General features: G+C 43.0%; 1 protein-coding gene across 2 annotated transcripts in view; it reads right to left on the reverse strand.

Moving 5' to 3' along the window:
• PARP8 (poly(ADP-ribose) polymerase family member 8) overlaps positions 1 to 13,511 on the reverse strand; it is a gene marked incomplete at both ends in the record, with an annotated part of 124,762 nt that extends 111,251 nt beyond the window's left edge. The window contains 2 exons of one of the 2 annotated variants that reach the window (XM_082302243.1): positions 12,545 to 12,599; positions 13,415 to 13,511. In XM_082302243.1, the coding sequence (XP_082158369.1) occupies positions 12,545 to 12,599; positions 13,415 to 13,505 (146 nt within the window). The remainder of the gene's footprint in view (positions 1 to 12,544; positions 12,600 to 13,414) is intronic. The other variant, XM_082302242.1, reaches the window with a different exon arrangement.
• Positions 13,512 to 14,540: the final 1,029 nt, after the last annotated feature.

A 14,540-nucleotide genomic window follows, 5' to 3' on the forward strand; every position in this document is an offset into this window, starting at 1 on the left:
AGTCCCACTTGCCTGGAGAGTGGAGGAGAGCAGCCTTTTGGAAGCACAGGCTCCCATGGCAGACTGTCAGGTTCCGCCCCACAGACAGCAGAGCTCACCTGGGGCAGCTCTCTGTCGTGCTCTGAAAGCTCTAAGAAAGACAGTCCACCACTGCAGGTGGATCGCAGTGCACTAAGGGAGGTGTGAGAGAGCAGCCTTCAGAGAGGGTGCATGCACAAGAATTTCACACTCCCACCATGTACATACATGGCTGAGAAGGGCACAGTCCGTGGCCCACCCCTCCAGCTGTACTTACTGTACACCCCCCTGGCAGATTTCCTGGGCACTGGTCCTGTTTACAAGTCCGTCCCTTAAAAAACCACAGACATACCCAAGGCATCCAGTTCACACTAGCAAAACTCCACTATCAGGACTCCACTAACAGGACAAGTAATTCATCTGTGACTTATACTATTACAAATCAAAGCACAATCCAACCAAGGAAAAGCTCAAGCGTTACAGAGGGCAAAAAGTCACTGTCAAGTGTCCTATTACTGACCAAACACATGAAAAGAACATTGTCATGATCCCCAAAGTCAATACTGAACACCCTCAGTGTTCACAGTGAAAATTAAGAGCACCATGTACTTAATGATCCGTGCATTGATACTGATGGAAATGCCTGATTTCCTGTATTTAGGGGAACACAGTTACTGGAGAGAGGTCCACAAAGGTTGCTCATTAAAGAGTAAGAAGCCTGTAATACGCAGAATAGGAAACCGTATAAAGCAACACTGGGTTTATTTGCTTTGCCATTCTATTTTACGTTTTCTATAATGCTAAGAGCATACAACTTTTATTGGTTCAAGCTAAAATTCACTCTTGCACTTTTGCAGCATCTACAGATAAAGATCTGAATACATACCATTTCTAAACACCCGTTTAGACTTCCTCAAGTACAACAGAAATCGCAAAAACACCCCATCTTAAAAAGACTTTTAAACCTAAACCAGCAAACAACTCAGGCAGCAGCTGCAATTATTTCAGCAGTGATTTTCTGTGTTCTTTTTTTCCTACCCACACAGCAATGAGCATGTGCATCCCTTATTCTGGCGAAACTTCTGAAAAACTGAAACAAGCATTTCAGAATCTATATCTAATCTGAAAGAACTGGGAGATAGTGGTCTACAGCTGCTCCATGTTGTTAACCTTCATGGCACACTTGTGTAATGCCAACTGTTTCACGTCTGTCTGCCTCAACAATATGAACACAACAAACAGCAGTTTTTGTCAGAATAAATCAGTACACAGAGCACCTCTGGAAAACAAAAGCCTGTAAGAAAGAAGGCGGAAAATTACAAGCTGGGGAGAAATAGGAAGAAAACTGCAAGGAGAGTGGTACAGACAGAACAAAATGGCAAGGCCAGAGCTGGTGTCAAACTTTCTCTAACTTCTGCAGACTGAAGTAATCATCATCACCCAAGGGGGAGCTCAGAGGTGGTATTTTCTGTGGGACAACGTCTTCCTTGTGCCAGAGATATCCTGTGGGACCACCACCATTGCAAACAAACCAATCAGTGCTTTGCCAAGTTCAGCTTAGCATTCTGAGACCACTGCAGTGTCTTGGCCTTTGCTTATGAGTTGCACCACATGCACACCTGAGACTCAAATGCCACGCTGCTGAGAACACCTGTTTGCTATGTGGGAGAACATCTCAAATCTCTATCCCTTCAGGTGTCTCTGCATCATTTTGGTCCTCCCCCCACTTCAATACAAGCCATTCCTAAAAACCATACTTTATATTTCACTTCATCAGCCTCGATGAAACTTGTCCTTACCTGTCACCTAAAATGCAAACACAAATAATGTGTAATTTCACTTTGGTATGTAACCAATCATGCATATACTAAACTGTCTATTAGAAGTCAAAGAAGGTAACATTTATATTTAGCTTTGTTCTATTTAAACGTCCTTAACAAGATGAATATAATTACAGACAGGTCTGCAATGCTGTAAGTTGGCATGACTTTACCAAATTCCATAGCAATTTGTCAATTTAAATTAGCTGAGAATATGGTAATAATGTTACATCACAAAAAGTACAACAGAGAAGTAACTTGGGACAAAATAAAGAAAGGAATACGCTGTAAGCAGCCAAAAGAAGGGCAAAATGCTCATTAATACCACCGACTTACGATGATCTGCCAAGTACTTATGTCAAAAGTTCTGCAACTTATGTACACTGAGATATGCTGGAAATATGCTTTAGAAATTGCCATGCCACACAAGACAGGCCACCTTTCAGGGCGCTCTTCCAGTCAAAGACTTGACTCATTGTCCTGCTGGCTGATTATGCCTTCTTAATAGGTGAAATAAGTAAAGACTGTAGCCAGCTTTTGACCCCAAATGGTGTTACATCCTCCATAAAACCAATAGCTTTTGTAATTTTTATCCTGATTCATTTTACTACAGTGCCTGTTCTCTTCATGGACAGCAAATGCCTAATCCTTAGGAGCCCACTGGGAGGCCAGCATCTTCCACACACCCATGTCTGCCTTGAAGCCAGACAGTGGTAGATATAGAAGGTATTTACCCGACATATCTCTGTCTGCTGTCCTTGGCAAAGGTCAGTTTTCTGCTGAACTACAGGATGAATGTGTTTCTTCATGCCTTAAATAAAGCATTCATTTTAGTGAAGTAATATTTTTTAATATGTAATCATTGATGTTTAAACATAGAAACAGCATAATAAGCAATTATTCATCATAAGAGGGGTGATCTAAAACAAGTAAATGCTTATGAGTAAGATATACATTCAGGTACAAAAAAAGCCTGGAGTCTCCCTGTACTCGCTTCCTCCCTATCTGTGATTCACAGGAAGAAAGTGTTTCTTCTAATTCACTGTATCTAGGTAAAACCAAAGAAATATTAGAATCACTCACAACTCATCTTTTAAAAATAGAATGCCAAAACAAACAAGAAAAATGTAACAGCGAAAACATGGAATTGTAAATGTCCTTAGATTACACAGCAAAATAGCTTAACAAGAATTAAACTGGTGGCTGCTAACCCCATGCAATTTTACTTAATGCTTTAACCAACTCTGAAGTTTTCTGTAAAAATTCCATCAACAGCTAAATCTGGCACAGAGAACATGAAGAAAGCAGGACTGTATACCAAAACCAATGCTGCTCTTGTGTTATATGGATATTAAAATAAAATAAATGAAAGTGTGCTCATCTGTCTGCTAAAGGCAACCTTGCATCTTTGGTGACCTGATGACTGTGACTTCTTACTTTGTACTCTAGAGGTCAATGATAAACTCACTTATTCTGTTGGTCTGAGTTAACAAAACTAGTGTGTGCACCCAAGGAGATTCTTGTAGAGGCTACGTTCCTCCTGTTGCCACTTAAACATACCCAATTTCACTCTTCTTGTCACCCAATGATAAAACATTATGTTTTCCAGAAGTTTTTAATACGTAAGGTCACAGTTTTTTGGTCTGAAATACTGTATAACTTTTTTCGCTATGCTTCCACTGTTTTGCACAAATATATATTGAAACGACCAGATTTCACACAGTTTAAATGCCAACAATATCAGTATAATCCTTTCAGGTTTTTTCACTGAATTGTCCTTGAGAAGAAATTATCATTTCTCTTTCAACTAATGGGTTATACCTACAAAGACATCTGGAACCATTTTCAGGCTCAGCTTAAGAATTGATACTGAATCTCACTGAGTGACAGGTAGAGGCTTTTCATATGGCCCAGCAGATCACATTCTTAAAAGAGGACTCTGTGACAACCAGGTTTTCAGATGCTAAGGCTAAAAAGACAGAGGGGGAACATGAGTTTGACAACTGGCCATCAGTCTGTGCCCTCAGCAACATGAGCAACCTAGCAAGCATGCATGAAACAGTTTTTTCCTTGGATAGATTGCAGCTCTCCAACCATCCACAAAAATATTTAAAAATGAGAAAACTTCTGCAAAGATAGCAGAAAACAGAACTCTGGTCTTTGTAATTTCCCCCACTCAGATTAAAAACATCACTCAAACTGCTGTTCACTATGAGTAGTCAGCACAAAATCAAGTATCACTGTGCACATGCAGTGCCCCATCACATCAGCAGATACCTTCCAGAACTGTAAATCACATCAAGAAGTTGACTATCAACAGGTAGTTTTACTACAGTGAGATGCTTCCTGGTTTTAACACCTTTATCAACTCCAGACTGACAGAAGAACATCCTAATTATTTTCATATTTTACTGTATGTGTGATTATTCTGGGGTGAGAACTCCCTATCAAAGATGACTTTTTCAGCATTAAGGAAGAAGAATAAGCAAGAACGAGTAATTACACACACAAAAAAAATATATATAATTTGCAGAAAAGCTAATGACCTGGAATACTTTGTCTAATCCACAGCCTATTTTTTCTATTAGAGAGCAATGTCTGTCACAAACACCTTACACCTTTCTGGGTAGGAACATTACATCTTAATGGTGCAAAGTAATCCTGTCTTCTAGCTTGGCTCTTAATATGAAAAATTCTTCTCTGTAAACTTAAAATGGAACACTTATTTAAAGCAACAAGATTTGAAGATGGCAACCTGCAGGAGATGAAATGCAGAATGCTACGCAATCTGGAAAGAACTTATCCTTTAATTATATACTACTTTCTACAAATGGTATGTGACCATTTTTTGCACTCTGTTCTGGCAAGAAGTACATTTCGTTATCCAGGTGACATACTGTTGCCCCTTTTATTTCTGATCAATGCCTTGAGGCTGGAAGGAAATATCTGGAGGGTTAGCTAGTTTCTTCAAGCTTCCTCTTTGCCCTTAATTGCTGGCTCCACATAGTCTCCCACTGAGCATTACAGACCTCTCCCTTGGAACAAGTAATTCAGTTCTATCCTAATTGCCAGGATATGCCACCATCTTCTATGACAGACAGGAGAAGACAAGGCTCACACAGATGCTCTGCCTTCAAGCATGCTACAGAAAGGTGCTCACCCCCCAACACTGAACCAAGGATGTTCTCTGCCTGCTGCCTTGCACAAGCACACACAAGACCATGACTTACTTGGATGCCCTTGCAGTAGGGGAATACAACTGCTGGTACGAAACTCACAGGAAATAATGGGTCTCCCCAGGAGAACTCTGACTCGTAACAGCAACAACTGCCCCTGTTCCTTAGGCGAGGCTCTTTCTTGTTCTTCCTCCCATAGAAGTGGGATGGATGCTATCTTGTGTGAGCATGTAGAAGGCTGTCAGAGGAAGGAGATGTTTTGTTTGGGCTCTCTTCTTTCAGTAAGATTTTCTAGCTACTGCTGCATGGGACAGTAGGTTTACCCTTATGAGTCAATTTTATGCTGTTAAAAGGAGCTCCTTTTCCTCAGATGAGACATATTCCATGAAATACCTTTAAAAATCTTCACCTTCCTGTAGTAAGGAGGGCATAAATTGCCCTCTTTTGCAGGATTTATTTAATGCCAAAGCAGAATTCTATGTTGGAGGTTTTTTAAAATTTACTCACATTTTGTCCTTTTTTTAGTTTTAACTTTAAGTGAACTCTCCCAGCAAGTTTAAATTTACTTTCACTCTAGGTGTTGAAACTAGTTTGACTTGGGAGTGGTTAGACTCTGACTCAAATCAGAATTCACGTTTTACACAGTAAGTAATCCATGGAAAAAAAAAAATGCCAATAGGTATCTTCAGCTCTTCATTTATGAGCAATGAAAAATATGGGAAATTAGTAGCGACTGATAGGAAAAGGCAGAAACAGCATTAGTGCCAATATAGAGAAAAATGATCTAAATTAATTTTGGCAGGGTGAACTCTTCTTTCAAATTTATTTGTCTTACCACCTTAACACTTTTAACAGTGACAGCCTACACATTTATTTTGAGGTAATAGTATCTTAAAATATATGATGAAAGTAGAGAAAGAAGTTACTGAAATTGTTTGCTGTAAAGACATTCAAGCACTCTCCCCAGCTCTCTGTGCTGGGAAACCATGCAAAATATAGTGCATACATCTGTATGGCAAAAACACCTGCATAAAAATTGTGATGCTTTTGAAAGTCCTAAACAACCCATGTTAATACCTAGACTGCTATGTGGTGTGGTAATTTGACACTTCTGAAAACTAGACCATTCATTTAAATGCCTGAAACCACATTTTTCTCACTGAAAGGAAGAGGTTCACAATTTGACATAGTTGTTCTTAGTATCAGTCAGCTGAAAGAGAACAGCAACTTGCTTCACCAGACCCGTACAAAATCTCCACAAGACCATGCTGGAAGCACATGTTTTTTACATGACGCAGTGATGGGGACTGAGTTAATTTCAGACAGGCTTTTTAACAGCAAGACAAGAAGGAGCTGTCAGACACAAACTCAGCAAAACAAGGCAATCTCAGTAACACCGTGAGCAGAATGGTGGTGGTCATACTGCTTTTCACAACCCTCAGCATTGTACTTTATGATGCACTTTTTTACTATTGTGTTCTACTAGATCTCTTTCTAGAATGAGTAATTTGTTAAATCACACCTACTGAATTTCTTGCAGTATTTATCAAAAAAGTATCTATAGGAATGTATGGGTAGGTTTCATGTACGTACTGCACATATTTATCAAAAAAGTATCTATAGGAATGTATGGGTAGGTTTCATGTACATACTGCACACAGACAATATTAGAAGGTAGTATAAAGTTAGAATGAGGGTACATTAACAGAAGTTCATAGAATGGAAAATGCTTGCCTTAGAGAGATTTTAAAACTGAAACTATAGTAACACCTGACCCAAAACTGCTTTTTTAAAGTACCCAAGGCTGTATTCAACATTACTTCATCTACAGAATCTTTAGTGAAAAAAATGAGAATCACAATTCTTGCCATGTTATATCAAAATCAGATTCCCATCTCATACCACAGACTTCTCTTTCATGCAAACAGTGTAGTAACAGCAAAAAATGTTAAGCCACATTTGGTAGGACACTTAAAACTGAAAGATGCAGAAACTTCCAGGTATTTTGAAACAGCATTAAACAGACATCTAGGTAAAAGCTGCGTATCTAGTTTTCACCCCTCTCTTACTGTAAAAGTAGATTTTAGGAATATAATTGCCTACTTAATAATCTGAACACAGCGTTAACACACAGCCATCAGACAGCCATCAGCACAAGGAGATGAACTGTGCTTGCACCAGCCCTTCCTAGGTTCTGAATAAAACTGATTACATCTAAACTAAAACCATCCAGGGCAATGGATTCCAGTACAATCAACTTCTCACCTTCGGAAGTCGTACTTTCAACGAACACTTTCATCTTATGTAAGCTACCAGTGGCTCCAAAAGGAACGGTCCAGTCTTCCCTTCCCAACGCCTGTACAGCCAGTAAGCAACACTGCCATGTCACAAACCTCACAGAGGAGCCGAGTCCAACCCCAAAGACAATGGTCTTAAACTAGAAAATTTTGGAAATAAAAAAACCAAACCAATGTGTTCCATTTGGGTATTTTCTGATGGACACAATTACATGTTTTAGCTTAAAAACTGCTTTTCAGTTTTCTCTGTTTTCCTGTATTTTACATAAATTGAACATCAATATTAAGATTAAGACACAAATCATTTATCCCAAATACATTTTTCTTTACAACTTTGTGTATTGAACACTTCAGTGTTACCAGAGTTACACCAGAATTTCAAAATTCTTCACCAAATGGAATATCTCATGTAGGCAGCTTTATAAATACACAGAAGCAGCAATAGAGCATACCACAAAAGTGGAGAAAAAGGTTATCTCTATCTATTTATTGTCAAGTGGCTCAAACACCTGGTGGACATAATGCGCTAGAACTTCAGACAGTGGTTTCATCTCTAGCTATAAAGTTACAAGCAATTTAGTCACTCTTTCAGTGGCACAGTTCCTTACCTGTGAAATGCTTCACTACCACAGTGAGGTGGAAATTAACACATCATTTTACATGAGAGCTTCTGATACTACAATAACCTCCTGAATAAAACACTAAAAGCCAAATACTCAAAATCAAAACCACGCAAGATAATAAACTGTCATTATTTTAAGCAAAAATAAACAAATACTTCAGACCAAAATTTCCTTGCTTTTTCAGAATGGCCACTGTTGCAATCGTGCTGAAGTACAGAAGGCTGAATATAAGTCCACCGTGTGTACAGGAGATGAGCTTTGCTAGCGAAATTAATCTGTATGTCCAGGTGTTATCTAGTTTATTTATAATATGCTGCAGTATTAAATCTAATTATTAGTTCTCATGCACAACCTTACTGTCATTGTCCTTCACTGCCAATGAGAGTTAAGAACGTATTTGAATTAAGAAGTATTTCAGGACTGATATGATGTCCTTGTTTAGCCTCAGGGGGAAAAAAAAGAAGGATGAGAAAAATACTAAAACCAGAAGATATCTTTTTTCAGGACAACCAAGCACTGGTTCTATGTAAAGCATGTCAAATGACATAAAGTGAAAACAACTTCAGGGCATCACGCATTTTCATCTGAAAGATGACAGATCAGCAGATCTGTTCAGTCTGCACAGTTTCTGGAGGAACAGTGTTTCATACAGGGGCAGAAAAAGGAAACTAGAGATTCTTTTAAAATGGAGAACGCCACACATTCACAATATCTGTTTTAGATCCTGCAGGAAGAAAAAAATCAAAGAATCTAGTAATTTTTTTATTTTCTTCTACATACAGTTAAAAGAGAGTAAATCTTGCACAGTCACAGCATCTGACTGAACACCTCTTTTTATAAGAAATCAACCTACTTACTGCTTTCTGACAATGAAATAAAAAAATTATTAAACTGATAAACAATCTGCCCTCTATTCAGTGCCCACACTATGCACAAAGAATGCTTTCACTAATAAATTGCTAATTGCAACCTTCCCAAAACAGGTCACGTCTCTGCAGTGACAAACAGATCTAACAATTTGGAAGTGTGAACACTATGCATTAAGAAAAAACAAAGTGCAATGAAATACAGTCTAAAAGGATTGTCTGAACTACTGGTACTTTACTATGGGATTACAGGTAATCTCCACATAAGCAATAATAAATGTCCTCTGAATCAGGCCTGTCTTTTTGGATGGATTTGCAGTGTGCTTTTGTACTACCTTAATATTTTGAAAGTGCAGACAGAGGCTGTTCAATCAATCCAAGCAACAAGGGAAAAATGACATTAAGTCTGAGAAGCTGGTCCCAAGAAAAAAAATCTCACACAGATAAACTTAACAGTTTGAAGAAAAAAAACACAAATAAACCTTAGGTCCTCACCTGTAATAATACTGGTACACTGACTTTCACAGACTTACCCTGATGTACTGCGAATCTAGCTCTGGGTTTATAAATTAAGATCACTGGTAAATGGACATAATGGGCACTAGAAGCAACTATAGTATGCTGACGAAAACCCAGAGAGATGTTTAACTTGCTAGTATTGTCACTTGCCAAAGAATCCTGCTTCTCAAACAGAATGCCTTCTTTCAAGGGCTTCTGCTCTTCCATGTAACCACTATGGCTAAACCACGGCCCTATTACACACTGACCTAAAAAAATATATCTAAAGGAAACAAAGTGTGAAAAATACTTAGCTCCAGGCATGGCTAATATTGAGTAGTAAAGTACTGTCATCTTCCTTACACACCACTTCTACTCTTACTCATTCAAATCTTTCCTTGGTTGGAACATCCATTCAGTGAACATCAACTCCTTTGCCCATTACTCAATGCTTGTGTTCCTGTGGATTGGAAAAACAAAAGTCATCGGGGTGAGGACCTGAAGCAACTGGACAAGGCCTGTTGGCTGAAGAGTCCATGACCATGATCTAAAAGAGGCTGTAGCATTTAGGGACAATTCCTGAGTGCAATAATCAAAAAATGGTGTTACTACTCAGGAAGTGCACAGCTGCAGCAGTGTCACCAAGAAAAAATTCATACCCAACGGCCAAAAAGAAGGTTCTAGGATGACCCACTGCTCTCCTAAACTGTTACCATGTACAAGTCACTGCTGTTGACCCTGTACTGGAGACCTGCCTGAATGCTACACACACTGCAGTATAGCTGCTGCTCTAGGAGAACCTTCTTTAAGAAGAAACCACTCACGCACCTTTGATGTAAGAAGCTGAAATTTTGTTCTGAATAGCTTTCATTTTACACACTTCACATGAGAGCTTATTGCCATAAGCCTGCCACTCACTACACCACTGTACACCAAGAATACTGCAAAACAAAATCACAATACAAATAACCAGGCAACACAGGGAATGGGAAACCCGTATCAAAAAGGATGTTTTTTAAATGTCCTTAAACTATGAAAAGGAAAGTGAAATTTGAGAGTGGTCTAAGTAACAACGCACTTTCACCAATTTCTGTAGGCATTACAATTATTTCTCAATTGTGTTTGAATCATCAAGGTCTTGAGACTGGTTTTCAGTCATCAACTTCCTAAGCAAATGCTGACCCCTCTTAAATTCAAGGCTGAGGAATGTAAGGCCCTCTTCCGTTTCTCATTGAGCAAGTGCCAACACTCTGTTTCAACACTGATAAACCAGTTTGTTTGCCATCAGTTACGCCCTTAGGCTTCTTACTTTATTCAGCTAGGAAGACAGAAACAATAGACAGGTTTCACTTCCTGTTTTCTTGCTATGGTATTTGGTTTAGAGAACAGTTCAAAGTAACTTTCAACTTCAGTCACTTTAGTTAAATGATAAATAGTATCTCTGTTAAATAGTTTTTACTGTACTGATTCACAGGAATCTACTCCACAGGAGGTAATGTAAAGAAAAGCACACCTTTATTGACACCAAGAGAGTATGCAGGGGTTAGTACCTCCATGTGCATATCTGACTGTGGTTCATTTTACACAGGCTTTTATATTTTTACAATTCTGGCATCCATCCTTGTTTGTTTGCTTATCTAAAAGTTACAGTTTTAAGGGCTGGGATCTTATACAACTTGTGGTTTCTTTACCTTAGGGTTACAAACATGGTAGATAGTTCCTATCTAACATATTCATCACATTTATCTAACTGGTGCTGTGCTTTGGTGCTATGCAGTACAATGAACTGTACTTCATTGATTATGCTCCTCTATTTTCTATCTATTAAAACAAAACTTACGACTTTGCATTTTTCTAGCCTTTCATGACAGCTAACATACCTCTCCCTTCTTATCACCTTAGCCCATCGGAGCTAGGCCCCTGCTTGCAAAAGTGATTACAGTTAAACGCAGCAGTCACACCTTTAAGGGTTTGTTAATTCATACCTGTGCTGAGGTGCTTATGTCAAGTGAGGCCTGTGTTTCAGTATCAATCCTTTTGAAACTGTCTTTTAAAACCACACCAAAACAAAACATATATTAAAATACTAAAGGAAAATGTATACTATGAGCAACCTAAAATTACACTGATTCTCAACCACTGTGTGAACTATTCTACTTCACTGAAAATGACAGAAGTTGTCCTTTCCTTTAGTAGGAAGCAGTAGGGTAGTGAGGTGGGAAAACATTTTTCTGAGCAATCCTGGAGCCTGGGGACCATCTGGGAGTCTGGTCCTACAGCCAGATCCCACAGTGTGCACAGAGGGAGCATTGATGGCTGTGGGAGTGCTGCCTCCACTGACAGGTTCACTTGCAAAAAATAAAAAAGAATGCAGTACTTAAATGTGATGTACCCTACAAAAGAAAAATAATTGACAAAAATACCAGACAAACTGAATTATTTTTAAAAAATGAACCAAAAAAACAAACACAAAACTTCTTACTATATCAAATTTTAAAATCCAGCTATAAGAGACCAATGTACCATTTACTTTTAACACTACTAAGTAAAAGGTAACTAACAATCAGGGAAAGCAAAATAATGTGTTCAAGTTTCTATCTGTATTTCCTTTTGAAAACTGACAAGCACAACAGATGCTGAAATATATTTTGAAAAGGTGTACAGGTACAATCCAATTTATAACCACAAGCTTGGATCCACTTAGAAATAATATTCAAACATTCAGTAAAACAGTTTTTCAGCCTTCCAAGTTATACTGACATTTCATTTAATGTCTCAGGAATTAAATTTGGTCATGGCAGACAGCCTTGCATCTGCCATGGGACCAAATATGGCTCTCATGCACGGAAGTAAGCTGCTGATGTGAAATTTGGCCTATTTGTTATTACAATCTTAACTTTTCCCAGTTTTTTAACATGAATTAACTTTACACCATACACTGATGCCTTTGCTATGTTTTTGTTAGGTTTACATATGGCAGGAATTCCACGTCTCTACATAAACTGAGAAAAAAAACAAAGACAATGAAGCTTCACAGAGCAGGACTGAGGAACGAGCCCCTGACGACTAGAATCACCTTTCTCATCACCTCCCTCCACACCTCTTCCTCAGTTTACGTTTGCACGAAGGCCGATGATTTAATCATCCTTCTTCCAAAAGATAAGGAAACATAAAAATCTGCCACGTTATTGAACCACTGCATTTTACTGCCAGCAGGAAATTGAGTCATTACTGTAAATAAAGTACCTTTTGGAGCCTCCAATATAGGTGAAGGTAAAGGTGGAGTCTGAGTACCTGAAATCTGAAAGACAAAGAGCTCCTTTATTACAACTTGTCTTTATTTTGGCTGAAGTAGCCGAGGTTTTACGGAACAGCATTCAGCTGCCGACACGGGGGCGGTGGAGGGGGAGTCGGGGTGAACCAGAGGAAATGCAGCATCTCCCCCCAGCCCCTCGCAACAAGTGCCCGGTGCTATGGCAACGGCAGGGAATTCCATTGTCATACACGGCAACAGGCAGCCGACAGCCGGGCTCCTGCGACGGCTCATCGCGACCGGCACGGCCCCGGCACGGCCCCGGCACGGCCCCGGCACGGCCCCGGCACGGCCCCGGCACGGCCCCGGCACGGCCGGGGCGCCGCGAATGCCCTGGGGAGGGCGGCGGGGGCCGTTCGCACGGACAGTGCCCCGTCTGCGGCTGGATGTGCTGCCGGCCTGGGGCCGGGGATCAGGGCAGGCGCCGATGGGCGGCAGAGCGCGGCCGCCCGGGGAACAGCCGCGTAGCGAAACCCCCCGAGCAGCGCTCGGCCGCGGGCTGCGCCGGGCACGGGCTCCAGCTCGCTCCCAACCCTCCCGGTCCGGCGTGTAGCCGCCGCCACGCTCCCCGGCTCGGGATGCCGCCCCCCCACCCCGCCCGCCCCTTTCCCGGCCGGCGCCCGGTCTTCTCTGCCCTCACATGCCCTCGGAAGGAGACAAGGAAGACGGGCTCTGAGAGCGGCCCCGCGGCCGGGAACGGCGGCGAAGGGCACGGGCACAGCGGGGAGCGCGGTCCGGGGCGGGCGCGGCCGCGGCGACGGGAGCCTCCGCGTCGCCAACCTGGCGACCGGGGACAAACTCACCTGCAAACAGGCAGTCCTTCTCCGCCTTGCACTTTTGGATCACAACGTCAATATCCTTCTGAATCCTCTCTTGTCTTGAACACATCCCCATGAAATAAATCCCAGGGGAAAAAAATAGCAGCCTTTATTTTCACCCCACCCCACCCCCCGCGCTGCCAGGTTTTTTTTTAAGATTCAGCCCGAAAGGACCCCGGGGCTGACGAGCAGGAGCCTCCCCAGCGGCCCGGAGGGATCCGTTCGGCCGGTTGGAGGACGTTGGAGGCAGGCGGCGGGAGCCGGTGTTGTTTGCCCAGATGCGCCCGCCCAGATGTGCCGCCGCTGCCGGCGAACGGCAATTTCCTCACAATGAATCCAGCGGAGGGTGGCGGCGGCGACACGGGATCCCCCCACCCCCCCACGCCCTCTGGGATTTTTGGGGTTGGTTGGCTGGTTTGATCTATTTTTGGAGGCGAGAGAAAAAGAAAAAAAAAAAGAAAAAAAAAAAAAAAGGCGGGGGGGCCAAGCCGACCCGGCCGCTGCCGCTCACATCCCTGCCCCTCCCGCCAGCAGCGGCGATCGCCGCGCAGCAGCAGCACAGCGCGGAGAGCCGGCGGCGGCACCCGCACCCAGTCCCTGGCGGCGCGGCGGGGCCGGCGCTTGCTGCAGCGACGCCGAGCCGCAGATCCTCCCCTCGCTCCCGGCCCGGCACGTACGGCCCCCACCGGCTCCCCCGGCGGAGGCGGCGCGGGGGGAGGAAGAGGCGGATGCACAGAGGCGGCGGCGGGCGCGATGGTCCCTGCCCCGCCGCCGGCGCTCGCCTCCGCCCGCCCGGGCCCCGGGCACAGCCTGCCGCCGCCTCCCGAGCGACGGAGAAATGCCGAGAGCGAGCTCCGCGGGCGGCGGGGCGGCTCCCCGGCCGCACCGGGGAGGAAGCGGGCAGCGCCGTCTTACGCAAGGCCGGCGGCGGCGGGGCGGGGGAGAAGGGCGGGTGCGGTCGGCGGGGGCACGGGGCCCGCTCCACTCGGTGCCCCCGGCGGGAATGCCGAGCCGTGCCGCCCTTCCCGGGAGCTCCGGGGCTGCGCTGCCGGCGCTGCGGCTCTTCCGCGGCGGCTGCGCTCCTGGCCGGCACCGCGGGCAGGGCTGTGCC

Source organism: Coloeus monedula (genome assembly GCF_965178545.1).
Source record: "Coloeus monedula genome assembly, chromosome: Z".
Lineage (NCBI taxonomy): Eukaryota > Metazoa > Chordata > Aves > Passeriformes > Corvidae > Coloeus > Coloeus monedula.